The following is a 15,721-nucleotide window of genomic DNA, read 5'->3' as shown; positions in this document are numbered from 1 at the left end:
TGAATGATGTTGGGGCTCCATGATGAGCCTGAAGCCTAGTGAGCCCAATGGGTGTTGCGCGCCTGGGCTCCAGTGGCAGGCCCTTCAGTGGCAGTGCCAATTAATCTTAGTTAAAGCCGTCTCTGACCTTGGGCAGGAACCTGCCGCAGCCGAGCGATGCTTATGTAATTTAACCGCAAAGAGTGTAATCACCGCCCTCATCCCCGAGGCCTCCCAACCCGGCTTCGGTGCCGGGCTGCCATGTGCTGCCACACCGTGCCGCCGCCGGAGATGGTGAGACGCCCATTAACACCAGCGCGGCGCCAACTGTTGCATGCCTAAACACTTATAAGGTCCCAAAGGCGAGACCTATTGGCTATGCCAAAGCTTGTTGCGATTCCAATAGGTCGCAAACCGAAACCTACCTCATGAATATTAATGAGGGAGGTCTATTTGCGACCCACTTGGAATCGCTAAACATGATTGTTTGCGATTACCAAATAGTGAATCACAAAAGTCCGCTATTTGGTAATCGCAAAGCCTTCCCTATGTATATCTAGCTCATAATGTAGAAACAAACTAGGGGGCTCCTATTCCAGTTGTAAGTTGAGTACATACTGTGTGTCCCTTCATTTTCGGAAAGCACCCACTACATCTTAAGACTGCCAACCATTATTCAAGCACTGGCCACAGAGCACAAGTGGGTCCATACTCTACCCCATACATGCAGAAAACCCCTCTTCCTTGCAGTTCCTTAGCTTTGGACTTTTTTACCCTTCGCATAGACCATGGCCACGGCAACCCAGAGCCCTTGAACATTATAGAGACCACATCTGTCTTCGTTTGTTAAGGGTGAAAATGGGAAAGCAGAATCTAAGTTCATTGTGCATGAAACAGCCAAAACAGATGAAACTTTCTTTTAGATCCTTAGTGTATAAATGATGGCAGCAGCCGAAAGGGTTAAGAGATACTGATTCAGTAACTTAGAAAAGTTGTTTAGGAGGTCGCTGGATGCAAATGGCGGATGTGACGCTGCACCATATTACAAGAGTGACGTGCGGTTACTTACAGCGCTATGGGACGGTTCATTCCTAGGATCACCCCGTCCAAGATGCCAAGGCCTTCATCCGTCAAGAAGGACAGACGAACACCTCGAGCTTCCAGCCTGGCAGCTATTTGTAGAGCACCTTTATATCCAGACACCTATGGGCAGTCAAAGAATAGATTATAAGAAGGGGCAAACATCTTAGGGAAGAAGCTGTGGCGGAAACCACAAGGTCAACCTACATAACATGGACTGAATAAAGGAGGTGGTTAGATTTACATGGCAAGGTAAGAAATAGTGAACAACAAATCATTTTTTGATACCACTGCAACCACAGCTACATTTTGTCTATTTAACGTTATTAAATTGTTTGCTGGCCTGCAAGAGCAGCAAAGAAGGGTGGGGAGAATGCTAAGCATGAAGTGGAGTAAGAAAGAAAGATAGGTATTCACTAGGAAAAGAAGCAAAGGTAACAACAGACATAAGGAGGATATAGGGGTGGAAATTCAGAAAGGGACAGAATCAGAAAATTGAGAGTGCAGAACAGACAAGCAGAATTACAGGGTGACAAAAACTGAAAGAATGAGGGAGTGAGAGAGAAAGAACGTGATCATTAGTGACATGGAATGGCAGAGAGAAATTTAAAAAACAGGATTTTGTTAAAAAGCAAAAAGGAGCTAAGAGGGTACTGCACATAGATAACAAGAACAAAGTGAAAAGGGCAAAACAAAGACATCTGGAGGGGTTTAAGTGAGTGGTCTCTAGAGCTACAGATCACAAGACAGTTTCGGATGAAATGAGGCAAAGAGGATCCAAAAAGGTGGTGGAAGCAGAAAGGTAGAGCCACCAAAAATGTGGATGAGGCCCTCTACCTCTTCATCGTGCCCGATACCCACGTAGAAGGATCTCCGCGGTCTGAACTTTATCTTCAGTAGGAACTCCAGGGCCTGCAAAATGCCCTATGTAGGGGACACAACATGTATCAAGTAAAGAAATACAGCATAGAGGGATCTTCACGTGGCAATGCATTGAATACAAGAGAGGACAAGGGAGTGAATGACTTAGGAAAGAGCATTGAGAGGTCAGAGAACAGAAGCAAGGTGCTTCAAGGAGCTCATGGGAGGGAGCAATGGAAAGTGGATAGGGAATAGTCTGAAGCAACTGGGAGTGCAGGTCTAAGATGTGACATATTAGCGTGGAAGCTACAGGAGGGAGCACACAACCATGCACGGGGCTTGGAGTTGCACAGTGACCAGAAGGTGTAGTAAGAGTTAGAATGGGGCTGCACAACATGGAGAATTGAGTCATGGGTAAGTGCAGGCATGCAGGGTACAGGGAGGCCTATGGAAGAAAATGCCAAGGAGAAGCATGGGGGTGGAAGATATCTTACAGTCGACCCTTAAGAAGGCGGCACAGGGTGGCGATCAGAGAGGTGTGGAGTGTCAAGCATATTGCAGCAAAAGAACAAGATTCCCATATAAGAAAACGAGGACTTGGGCAAAATACTAAAAGTGTAAGAATTTGAAATAAACAACAATATTGAATTTTTTAAATTTCTTTTACTGTTATTTTTTACTATGTGAAACATGACAAGGTGGAAAAACAAGTAACTGAAAGGCAATGGCTTTGGTCTACTTTTGTAATCCTCGACTAGGAGGCCTCCCCCTTCCCTTGCTCTGGAGGACAACCTTGATGAGGAGTGCTTAGCGGATGGGTCCACATCAAGGATTGGAGACCTTGACAGCAGGGCAATGCTTAGTTGGATGCAAAGATTCACTCTCCTCTTGTGTACTGGAGCGCGTCTTCCACCCCCATGCTTTTCCTTGCCATGTTCTTCCATAGGCCTCCCTGTGCCCTGCATTCCTGCACTTACCCATCAGTCTCAACCTTGGCTCTTTCAGGTGGAGGTGGCTGTGGCGCATCATCAGTCCCCAAATGAATGGTCCCTTCTTGAAAAAGAATGTTGTTAGTCCACTTGCTACACCAGCTCCAAGGGATGTAGGAGACCCTCGCGTCCTTTCCCAAGGGAGACAGTTAGAAAACTGTACCTAAAGGCCTAGAAGAAGGAGGTAAGGATTCCTGAGCAGCTTAACCTCAGCGGTACAAGGTTCCACCTGGGTCATTTAATTGTCACTAGGCATACATCCGGAGTGGACCTCAGGATAAGGGGGGATCTAGGAAAGAGAAACAAGGGGGGGAGTAGAGAGGTTCCACTCAACGAGTGGTGGAGGTGGATACTTCCTCCCAACCAAGCGTACTTAAACAAAGGGATCCACCCGCATGTATAACATACCAAGAGATTCCCATTCATACCATGTGTGTCCCACGGTCGTGGAGAATACACATCTGTTGTTAAAATACCCCTCACACACCAAAAGGGCCCTTGGTGTCATGCTTCATCATAGGGGTCTTCCCGCCCCTCTACGGGACGGGGCGTGCTACGACCAGCGTGTACGTGGGAGCACTGTTCTTGGTAGGACTACTATGTGTAGTGCAGGGGTGTGCAAGGAAGGGTCAGGAGTGAGTGGAGAGTGATGTTAAAAAATACCTGGCTTACTGGACTAGGAAAAAATTTTTATTCTGCCATCTAAGCTGGTATTAGTAAAAATGTGGGGATGGAGGGTGTATGCCTCAATGAGCTTGACCTCCTGATGTCGACATGTTTCGAAGCTTACCCCAAGCTTCTTCGTCAGGACCTAAGAAGATCCCTTCCAACAATGCACTGTGATGTGGTGAGAAATAGTGGGTGTAAAAATAAACATAGGAGGTAAATAGCCTCCAAAAGTTGGTACCGCCCCACTGGGTCTTACGTACTCCTTGTGACTTGCTGCAAAAAGGATAATTTCCTCATGAGCTCATTTACCGACCGGGGTGGTTTTTCCAGCAGGACATTGATCCTAGGAGGCGTAGCCTATTTTGGCACTTCAACCACCCGGTAAATGAGCTCATGAGGAAATTATCCTTTTTGCAGCAAGTCACAAGGAGTACGTAAGACCCAGTGGGGCGGTACCAACTTTTGGAGGCTATTTACCTCCTATGTTTATTTTTACACCCACTATTTCTCACCACATCACAGTGCATTGTTGGAAGGGATCTTCTTAGGTCCTGACGAAGAAGCTTGGGGTAAGCTTCGAAACATGTCGACATCAGGAGGTCAAGCTCATTGAGGCATACACCCTCCATCCCCACATTTTTACTAATACCAGCTTAGATGGCAGAATAAAAATTTTTTCCTAGTCCAGTAAGCCAGGTATTTTTTAACATCACTCTCCACTCACTCCTGACCCTTCCTTGCACACCCCTGCACTACACATAGTAGTCCTACCAAGAACAGTGCTCCCACGTACACGCTGGTCGTAGCACGCCCCGTCCCGTAGAGGGGCGGGAAGACCCCTATGATGAAGCATGACACCAAGGGCCCTTTTGGTGTGTGAGGGGTATTTTAACAACAGATGTGTATTCTCCACGACCGTGGGACACACATGGTATGAATGGGAATCTCTTGGTATGTTATACATGCGGGTGGATCCCTTTGTTTAAGTAAGGGGGGATCTACCCTGAAGCTGTGAGAGAAACCTGGTGTTGTAGTGTTTAGAGGAAGGGTGTTCAACTGAGGTTAGCCCTTTCAGGTCTGCAGGTTCAACTGCAATTCTTCAAGGTTTAGGGGGGAGGACGGAAGTGGCATTTGTGGGGGTTTCCGCTATATTCCTGAATGCTTTTTTATTCTGGAAATGAACTTCATTTGGTGCTGACTGTACTGTAGAGTAGGCCCTTCAAATAAATGATCCTTACAACAGATATGCCTTGAAATGCTTATTAAAACTGGTTATGTTGGCTAGGCAACGAGGGGAGAAGGGGTCTCTGTGCAGGACGACTCACATATACGATTGTTTCTCGATTGCATGGGGCTTTGGCTTGGATTAGGGTGCGTTTCCAAGACACATTCCAAATTTCAAAGGGAACCTGTTAATTGAAAATGACCTCTCCTCAACCACCGAGGTCACTTTGCACTCTTCAGATGTGTGTAGGATTATCTTAATGCACAGAGATAAATTAGCCTGTTATTGTCACCCTTGACTTGGCCTGAAAGGGCGAGCGTCCTTCTAAACTCAGTTATACATGGCCCTGGCCTACTCCTCGTCTAGCAAAGACATAGGAAATCTGCAGGTCTGCTACTAAGTCCAGCCCATCCACTTCCATCTACTATTGGCTAGAGGTGAGACCCTAAGTACAGGAAGTTCAGTAACAGGATTCAACAGCTGCTACACATTTGTAGTATGGTTGTGAGTAAACTGCAGTATTTTGCAACTCTCAAGATTTTTTTCTATAGATCACATTGAAACAGATAATGTAGGAAGGTGTAGATAACTCAGCTAAGTAAGTAGTGCAACTAGTAACAATAAAATCCAAGTGATGGCATTATAGGTAAATAATTGTAGCATCCCTGGACGTCAGTCTGCCAGCAAGACGAAGTACCTATTCAACACGCATAAAAATCTTGGGGCATTTTTAAGCTTGCACAAAACACGTACATTTATCACGCTACACAAAATGTAATGGTCCTAAATCGATACAGAACATACACTTTAATTCACAAAAGTATTTTGTTGAAAAAATTGAAGAGGGGGGGATTTACCTCCCCTAAGAAATGTTAATGAGTCTGTAAATCGAAGAGGAGTGTGCTTCCTGTCACTCTCTTGCCCCCTCAGGAACATGGAAAGCTCCCTGTGACTGCCTACAGGTGCAGGGGAGCCATCAACAGAGCTTAACAACTCCATATTACTTAAAGAAGGTTGGTCTTTGTGTCAGCTTCTTACCCAGTCACTTCCTAGCTTGCTAACAATTGTAAAACAAGAAGTTTGCACTCTTACCTGCTTTTCCTGAAATGCTGGTCTGTCTTCTCATTGGTTGTAGCGCATCATCAGTCCTCAAATGAGGTTTTCAGGTGGCGCGGGGCCCTCAAGACTCTAATGGACGGGCTGCTTAAAGAAGCTAAATCCTATTGAATATGGGTTCTGCAAGTAAAGTGATGTTCCTCCTTGGTCCACGTGGGCCGCCTGTATGCCAGATTTCCAGAATATCCACAAGCTATTTTGCATAGAGTGAACCAAAGGAGAACCACTGATAGTAATTGGTTACCCTGGAATTCTGGCATATCTGTGGTACACAAGGACCAGCACTGGATACCCCAAGGCTAAAACTTCCAGAAAAGCCTCCGACTTATTGTATAATTGTATAAAATTCTTCTATAGCGCTTTCTGTCACCCTACGGGTATCCTGGCGCTAAGAGACTATAAAAAACCTGAGACAGTAGGAACGTTCGCCGTTTTGTCAAGAATGTTACACTTTAATCTCTGCCAAAGAGCCATGTTTTAAGATTTTTTAGGAATTTAATTACTCCATCAACAGTATTCACTGACAAGTCATAGCCAGTATCTAGCGCATTGAAAATAGAATCACTATCTCCTGACACTGTGGCGATATCCACCTTCCTTGTAGAACGAAGAGAAACTACTGATAAAAAGGACTGAAAAAGTAGAGTGGTATTGTGGTGAACACATATAATCAATTGTCTCTGCACTGGAAAGTAAGAATGAATTTCGGGAGATCCTAAAGCCTGATGAGGTGGGCAACTCTTTTGACCAGGGAGAATTGTGGAAACAGAGTCCTCTTCCTTTACTGGAAACTGAAAAGTCACTGAAGGTTATGGACATTAATTAGAAGGGTATGACCTTTGTTTGCCTTCTGAATTAGACATATGGCTTTAGATTTAGAATGAATAGGTATCATGGGCTAAACAACAATTTTCAGTACTGAGGAGCCTGTCCCAGATTTTGTTTTAAATCCTCTTGTGTTTTAGCTTTTATTTTGTGTGCTTATAAACGGAAGGTCTGTATTGAGGCAGGCTCCTGTAGTGTTCCGCACACCCACATCAAATTTAAATATAGAATATAACCCTCTGAGCCTTTGTGATCATCTGCAAGAATCAGCTGTAGGTGTAGTCAATTGTGGATAGTTCATGGTTAGATCTGGGGGTCTCTAGTTGGCAGGGTAGGTACCACTGTCCAAGTAGGGACCCTTGCTTTTAGTCAGGGAAAGGGGGATACACTGTTAAGATAACCCCTGCTCACCCTCTAGGTAGCTTGGCCTGAGCAGTCTAGGCTATCAAAGGCAATGTGTAAAGTATTTGTACCAACACTCACAGCAACACAGTGAAAACACCACAGATTTACTCCACACCAGATTTAGAAAAATAAGCTATCTTTACTAAAAACTTCACAAGACCAAATACTACAGAAAAACCAACATACAATTAAAAAGGTTACTTTAAAGATAGTTCAAGAGTTTGCAGAAAGTACTCCAGGATGTAAAAATCAGTGTCCTGCACAATGCGACTCTCAATGCACAAAATGCGACACTCTCGTGCCCAACAGTACCTGTAGTTGCGCTAAGGTTCCCAAAAGCTATAACAAGGAAGATGGCAAAGGTGATGCGATACTCCTGAGACCTTGGGGAGGCTTTGCAGCAGCCCTGCTTCACGCAGCAGAGGTGGATGCGCCGGCTCCGATCTGTAGGGGGAGGATGCGATGACTTTGGCTTTCGTTGCGTAGGTTTCTTAGGGGGAAGCTTCACGCACAGGTACGATGCGACGATCTTCGGCGCGATGCGCGGCGCAGCGCTGACTTCTGGCACCGCAACCCTCGATGCGTCACGGGACGGGACTCTGCGTCGACACACGCAGCGACTGGATACTTTCACGCACCGGCAGTGGTGCGGCCCGCAAACTGGTTCTGCGACGACCCTCACAGCGTCAGGAATCTTCACACACCGGGACGATGCTCGACGCACTCGGCGATGTGGGGACTCCGGGTGCTGCGATGACGCCGCGATGAAATTCTCCTCGCACTCTCGCTCTTGCGACTCGCAACCGGATGATGCGTCCCTCAAATGGATGATGCGATGGGTACCAGTTACTCTTGTTCACGCTTCTGCTTTCCAGCTCCCAAACACAGCAAAACGGCCTCCTGAGGCCCCAAGACTAGGCAAGCACTCCAAGGCAGGTCAGAACTCCCTCAGCAGAGTTCCAGGGGAGCTGGTGGTGAAGTCCTTTTGTTCCTGGGACTTCTTAACAGGGAGCCAGCTCTCCTCAGGCCCTTGGAGATCAGAATCAAAAGAAGGGAACACAGCAAAATCCTTCCCCTCTCCTTGGCAGCAAAGCAAAACAGCAAGCAGGCAGTCTTCTCCTCTTCAGTTCCTTCCAGCTTTCTCCTTGGCAGAGGTTCCTTCTTAGTTCCACAGTGATCTAAAGTTTAGGTGTCTGGGGTCCTCTTCTTATACCCCTCCAAGTCTTTGTCTCTCTTTGTTTCAGTGGGGGGATTCCCCTGCTCAAACCGGTTCCTGGGTGTGCTCTGCCCTGGAGCACCTGGTTCCTTTCAGAGTGAGGGGCAGGGTCGTTAGACTCTCAGCAGGAGGTGGAGCCTTCTTTGTGCTGGCAGAGGCAGAGTCCTCAGCCTGGCCAGCAGGGGGTGGAGCCAGCATTGTGCTGGCAGAGGCAGCCCTACTCAAACCCAGGGGCTACTCCTCCCACCCATCTAAAGCAGATCTCCCTATTCACCCTGCTGCTGACTCATCCAGACTCCTGGAGCCACCTAGCCCATCACATGACACCAGTCAGCCTACCAGCACACAGGCACACAGGAAGGTTAAACAGGAGAATAGCTACTTTCTAAAAAGTGCTATTCTCACACAGTGAATTTAAAAACCATCTTGCTAAAAAGATGCATAATTACATTCTGAACACAAAGATACCAAACTTGGATTTTCTATCTTGCCCTTATGGGAAGGTAGGCATGTAAACAGCCTCCCCCATTCTATCCTATGGGCAAGATAGCCTCTCAGCAGTGAAAAACGAAAATGGCGGTAATTCACTACCAGGGCATGTTACACACCTCAGTACATGCCCTACCTTTCAGATACACTGCACCCAGCCCAGGGGGGTACCTAGGGCCACCATAGGGATGCCTGACATGTACAGAAAGGGAAGGATAAGGCCTGCTCAGTGGTTGCACTGGCCAGGTCGACATGGCAGTCCTGGACTGCGCATAGGCACTGCAAGCAGGCCTAAGACATCATTTTAGGGCTACTCCTGTGGGTGGCACAATCAGTGCTGCAGGTTCACTAGTAGCATCTGAATCACCAGCCCTGGCACATTCAGTGCACTTTAATAGGGGCTGACAGGTGAAACAAATATACCAATCATGGATAACCAATCAATATAGCAATTTATACAGAGAGCATATGCACTTTAGCACTGATCAGCAGTGGTAAAGTGCCCAGAGTCCTATTGCCAACAACCACGGGTCAGAAAAAATAAAGGAGGAAGAAGCAAAATGTTTGGGGATAACCCTGCAAAAAGGGCCATTTCCAACACAACCCCCTTCCAGCCTAAAGCCAGGGTAAACCAAGCGATACCTCGATGGGATTCCCTGCTTAGGGTGATAGAACACGGAAACTGGCCCAAACAGCAGGGCACTATTCCTGTTCTACGCCTTCCTGAACCCGGTTGGATCTCTCCATCCATACTCTCAGGGTCCACCAAGCCAACCCATGTGGAACCCTTCTCTTCACCTGTGGACACCACCTGTGCAGCACCTAGCCTTAACTTGCTCACAGATGTGTCCCAACAGAGAGACAGCAAGCCGCAGTGACCAGTGACAGTGGTCAGGGATGAGACCCAGGCCTTATGCCTCTCAGGGCCCTCAAACCCCTGTGGCGTCAGAGGGTGGGGGGCAGTAGCCCCAGGTGCTTGGCACCCTTTGTTCGCTCCCTTCCCTGTCAGGTCGGGTCTGACAACCTAGCACTGACCCACCAGCCCCGGGCCTGTATCCGGTGGCTGCACAGGAGGCTGGGGTGGCCCGTTCCATACCCGTTCCTCCTCTTCCTTGGGGCTCTGTACCCTCCCACCTGGAGCGGTACCCCCTTCTAGAAAACTCATGGCACCTGTGGCAGGTGTCCTGCACCATTCGCCCACCAGTTCAGGGGTTCTAACCTGCAACTGGGATTCCAGGTCAGGGGGGACACCCTGGACCTGGCCCTGCAACCTAGGGTTTACACCCCCCAGGTGAACCGGGGTCAGAGGCGAGGACTCCCTCCCTCTGCACCACCTTCCAGACGTCTGCACCCTCCCACTCAGAGTGATACACCTCAAAGACAAACTGGTAGAGACACTGCTTACAAATGTCCCTTCCTCAGGTCAGGAAACACCTGCACCTGGCTTCCCAACCCAGGGACCAACCCCTGCAGTTGAACACTTGCCTGGCGCATCAGGACTTCCATCACAGATGTGTCCATATTGGTAGACAGTACCCACATAGCCAACACAACGGTGTGGCCCAGTCCACCCCCAGGGTGTGACTCCTGCCCCCCCTCCAGGGGCAACCCTGTCCACCAGGACAATCAGCCACAGGGGCCACTGACAACTGTCAGTGATGAGAGCCAGGCCTCATGCCTGTCAGGCCTCTCTAACCTCTGTGGCGTCAGAAAGTGGGGGGCAGTAGCCCCAGGTGCCTGGCACCTTTCCTCCACTCTCCCTCCTGCCAAGTCAGTTAGGGCATCCTGACACTGGCCCGCCAGCCCAGGGTCTGTACCCTCAGGCTGACCTGAGGTCACGGGCGAGGCTCTCCTCCCCCTACCTCTCCTTTTGGGGTCCTGCCCTCTCCTCCCCGGAGAGTCACCCTCAGAACACAACTCACCCACCAGTTCAGGACCGCTCTCCAGCAACTGGTCTCCCAACCTAGGGTCTAAACCCTCAGGTTGCACCGGGGTCAGAGGCGAGGACTCTCTCCCTCTGCACCCCCTTCCAGAGTGCTGTACCCTCCCCACTGGAGTGCTACCCCTGGAAGCCAAACCGGTCAGGACGCAGCTTACAGATGTCCTTCCCTCCAGGTCAGGCAGATCCTGAACCTGGCCTCCCAACCCAGGGAATAAACCCTGCGGTTGCACACCTGCCTGGCATGCCAGGACTTCTGGGGACTCACACAGTATCTCCCCGAGGGTGACACATGACTCATGTGTCTCGTGACAGTCTGCCTGGCGCAGATCTCCTGGCCCCTGTCCACCTGACAGTGCGCGAAGATCCCCCAGGACAGAAGTGGTGTCACCATGGTCACTCCTAGGGGACTCAGCCCTTCTTGCTGGTCCCTGACCCACTGGTTCTCCCACTGGGGAACACATCCCCCTCTCACCCCTCAGTCTGGACTTCTGCACCCTCCCAACTGGAGCGGTACCGCCAGACACCAGAACCACTGGAGCTCTGTTTACAGAGGCTCCAGGTTCTCCTGACACTAGGAGATCCTCCTCATATGGCCTACTAGCACTGTCTAGGCCCCCAACCTGGTGTTCCCTTAAGGAACCCACCAGTCCCTGAGACTGGGTTTCTGGCACCTTGGGACCCACAGTCCCACACTCACCCCTTCTCCACTGAGACAGGACGTGAGCCCCTACACCCCTCCCACTACACTGGGACCTAACTGGGCTACACTGAACCTCTTCCAACTCACAGGTCTGGAAGATATCTGGGCCACTCCTTTTGGGATCACTCCCCAATGCCTCTTCAGACCCTCTGGCATCCAACCAGAGGTCTGCCTCCAACGCAAGCTCCCGTGAACCAGAGAACTCACTCTCCACCGGGTGTTGGCATAGCTCTGGAAAACAGGGACTTAAAATATGCTCTCCAACAAATGAATCACACAGCCCCCTACAGTTGTTAACCAAGCTACCCTTTGCCTCACCCTCCAGTGCCTCACACAAGTACCCCACACCACTCTCCTGAGGTTGGCAAGACAGTACCCGACTGTCTCTGTCACACAACTCACACTCTTCTGGGCGGTCTTCACACTCACACACCAAGGTTTCTACCATGGGGGAACCCCACTCCCTGTACCTCTCATCTAGGGTCAGTAGAGTGTCCCTCCCACCACTAGGAATATGGTCCCCTGAGCCAGTTCCCCAATCTACTTCAGGGACACTGCACCCCACTGGAACTACATCATAAACCTGAACCCCCTGGTGTATGTCAACCCCCTCCTTCAAGTCAGGTGCCACATCTCTGGGTGTTTGTACCTTTCTCTCAGCACTAGAAACTACAATCTTGCTGCCACCATCTGAGCTGGACTCCACCTCCAACTCAGTAAAGCTCACTTCTTGAGCTACCCATTTTTCTTCTTCAGCTGAGACACTCATGGCCTCAAGCCTCTCGAGCTCCAAATCAAGCTCCCTCATCCTTAGTTCATGTGCCAAGGTCAATTTCAATTCTTCCAAGGCATACATCTTCTTGCTCTCTTCTACTTTGTTCTGGGTTTCCATTTCCATCAGCTTCAACTCAAGCCTCATGACTTCTAACTCATGATCTCTAACCCTTTGGTTTTTCTCCAACTCCTCTGGGGAAAAACTTCTAGCTGAATGGTTGCTGCCAGCCCTGGAGGCTGCTCTGGACACAGGCAGTTCCTGTGACCTGAAACTATCCGCTTGTGCATCCTCATCCACCTCTGCATCACCTGTCTCCCCAGCCTCTTTGGCTTCCCACCAGGCCCTTAAGGCCTTCCGTAGCTCCTCCTTCCTGGAGCTGCTCTCCATGGGACATCCAAAGATCCTGCAGAACTACTTGAGTTGACCTACTTTGTAATCACTTAACATTTCAATATCAAACTCCAGTTCTGCAACATCACCTGCTGCTTTACCCTTCTGAGACATGATGCCTGGATGACTCAAGGATCAGATCAAAAATAGAACCAAAACAAAACACGGTATGTGGTTGCGTAGTGGTCTGCACTTAAACTAGTGATGTACACCAATTACTGTGGGTCACGTACAAATACAAGTTCAAATCCTCACCGCTGACCACCAATGTCAGATCTGGGGGTCTCTAGTTGGCAGGGTAGGTACCACTGTCCAAGTAGGGACCCTTGCCTCTAGTCAGGGAAAGGGGCATACACTGTTAAGATAACCCCTGCTCACCCTCTAGGTAGCTTGGCCTGAGCAGTCTAGGCTATCAAAGGCAATGTGTAAAGTATTTGTACCAACACTCACAGCAACACAGTGAAAACACCACAGATTTACTCCACACCAGATTTAGAAAAATAAGCTATCTTTACTAAAAACTTCACAAGACCAAATACTACAGAAAAACCAACATGCAATTAAAAAGGTTACTTTAAAGATAGTTCAAGAGTTTACAGAAAGTACTCCAGGATGTAAAAATCAGTGACCTGCACAATGCGACTCTCAATGCACAAAATGCGACACTCTCGTGCCCAACAGTACCTGTAGTTGCGCTAAGGTTCCCAAAAGCTATAACAAGGAAGATGGCAAAGGTGATGCGATACTCCTGAGACCTTGGGGAGGCTTTGCAGCATCCCTGCTTCACGCAGCAGAGGTGGATGCGCCGGCTCCGATCTGTAGGGGGAGGATGCGATGACTTTGGCTTTCGTTGCGTAGGTTTCTTAGGGGGAAGCTTCACGCACAGGTACGATGCGACGATCTTCGGTGCGGCGCGATGCGCGGCGCAGCTCTGACTTCTGGCACCGCAACCCTCGATGCGTCACGGGACGGGACTCTGCGGCGACACACGCAGCGACTGGATACTTTCACGCACCGGGACGATGCTCAATGCACTCGGCGATGCAGGGACTCCGGGTGCTGCGATGACGCCGCAATGAAATTCTCCTCGCACTCTCGCTCTTGCGACTCGCAACCGGATGATGCGTCCCTCAAATGGATGATGCGATGGGTACCAGTTACTCTTGTTCACGCTTCTGCTTTCCAGCTCCCAAACACAGCAAAACGACCTCCTGAGGCCCCAAGACTAGGCAAGCACTCCAAGGCAGGTCAGAACTCCCTCAGCAGAGTTCCAGGGGAGCTGGTGGTGAAGTCTTTTTGTTCCTGGGACTTCTTAACAGGGAGCCAGCTCTCCTCAGGCCCTTGGAGATCAGAATCAAAAGAAGGGAACACAGCAAAGTCCTTCCTCTCTCCTTGGCAGCAAAGCAAAACAGCAAGCAGGCAGTCTTCTCCTCTTCAGTTCCTTCCAGCTTTCTCCTTGGCAGAGGTTCCTTCTTAGTTCCACAGTGATCTAAAGTTTAGGTGTCTGGGGTCCTCTTCTTATACCCCTCCAAGTCTTTGTCTCTCTTTGTTTCAGTGGGGGGATTCTCCTGCTCAAACCGGTTCCTGGGTGTGCTCTGCCCTGGAGCACCTGGTTCCTTTCAGAGTGCGGGGCAGGGTCGTTAGACTCTCAGCAGGAGGTGGAGCCTTCTTTGTGCTGGCAGAGGCAGAGTCCTCAGCCTGGCCAGTAGGGGGTGGAGCCAGCATTGTGCTGGCAGAGGCAGCCCTACTCAAACCCAGGGGCCACTCCTCCCACCCATCTAAAACAGATCTCCCTATTCACCCTGCTGCTGACTCATCCAGACTCCTGGAGCCACCTAGCCCATCACATGACACCAGTCAGCCAACCAGCACACAGGAAGGTTAAACAGGAGAATAGCTACTTTCTAAAAAGTGCTATTCTCACACAGTGAATTTAAAAACCATCTTGCTAAAAAAGATGCATAATTAAATTCTGAACACAAAGATACCAAACTTGGATTTTCTATCTTGCCCTTATGGGAAGGTAGGCATGTAAACAGCCTCCCCCATTCTATCCTATGGGCAAGATAGCCTCCCAGCAGTGAAAAACGAAAATGGCTGTAATTCACTACCAGGGCATGTTACACACCTCAGTACATGCCCTACCTTTCAGATACACTGCACCCAGCCCAGGGGGGTACCTAGGGCCACCATAGGGATGCCTGACATGTACAGAAAGGGAAGGATAAGGCCTGCTCAGTGGTTGCACTGGCCAGTTCGACATGGCAGTCCTGGACTGCACATAGGCACTGCAAGCAGGCCTAAGACATCATTTTAGGGCTACTCATGTGGGTGGCACAATCAGTGCTGCAGGCCCACTAGTAGCATCTGAATTACCAGCCCTGGCACATTCAGTGCACTTTACTAGGGGCTGACAGGTGAAACAAATATACCAATCATTGATAACCAATCAATATAGCAATTTATACAGAGAGCATATGCACTTTTGCACTGATCAGCAGTGGTAAAGTGCCCAGAGTCCTATTGCCAACAACCACGGGTCAGAAAAAATAAAGGAGGAAGAAGCAAAATGTTTGGGGATAACCCTGCAAAAAGGGCCGTTTCCAACACTGATAAAAAGGACTGAAAAAGTAGGGCTGTATTGTGGTGAACACATATAATCAATTGTCTCTTCACTGGAAAGTAAGAATGAATTTCGGGAGATCCTAAAGCCTGATGAAGTGGGCAACTCTTGTGACCAGGGAGAATTGTGGAAACAGAGTCCTCTTCCTTTACTGGAAACTGAAAAGTCACTGAAGGTTATGGACATTAATTAGAAGGGTATGACCTTTGTTTGCCTTCTGAATTAGATATATGGCTTTAGATTTAGAATGAATAGGTATCATGGGCTAAACAACAATTTTTAGTACTGAGGAGCCTGTCCCAGATTTTGTTTTTCCTGTATGGGAACGGTAAAGGACTTACTACTAATAATACAGGTATGTTTTTTTAAAATCCTCTTTTGTGTTTTAGCTTTTATTTTGTGTGCTTATAAACGGAAGGTCTGTATTGAGGCAGGCT

At 48.9% G+C, this 15,721-nt stretch overlaps 1 protein-coding gene across 3 annotated transcripts in view; it reads right to left on the bottom strand.

The window, feature by feature from the left end:
• The window catches only part of LOC146771208 (N-fatty-acyl-amino acid synthase/hydrolase PM20D1-like), a 207,938-nt gene that overhangs the window by 171,947 nt on the left and 20,270 nt on the right, over positions 1 to 15,721 (bottom strand). For 2 of the 3 annotated variants that reach the window (XM_085640295.1, XM_085640294.1), the window contains exons 5-6: positions 1,897 to 1,983; positions 1,049 to 1,182 (exon numbers count right to left, since the gene is read on the bottom strand). In XM_085640295.1, the coding sequence (XP_085496421.1) occupies positions 1,049 to 1,182; positions 1,897 to 1,983 (221 nt within the window). The remainder of the gene's footprint in view (positions 1 to 1,048; positions 1,183 to 1,896; positions 1,984 to 15,721) is intronic. The other variant, XM_085640296.1, reaches the window with a different exon arrangement.

The sequence above is a fragment of the Triturus cristatus genome, unplaced genomic scaffold (assembly GCF_964204655.1).
Source record: "Triturus cristatus unplaced genomic scaffold, aTriCri1.1 SCAFFOLD_255, whole genome shotgun sequence".
Taxonomy (NCBI): Eukaryota; Metazoa; Chordata; class Amphibia; order Caudata; family Salamandridae; genus Triturus; species Triturus cristatus.
This window is presented reverse-complemented; position numbering and strand designations above follow the sequence as displayed.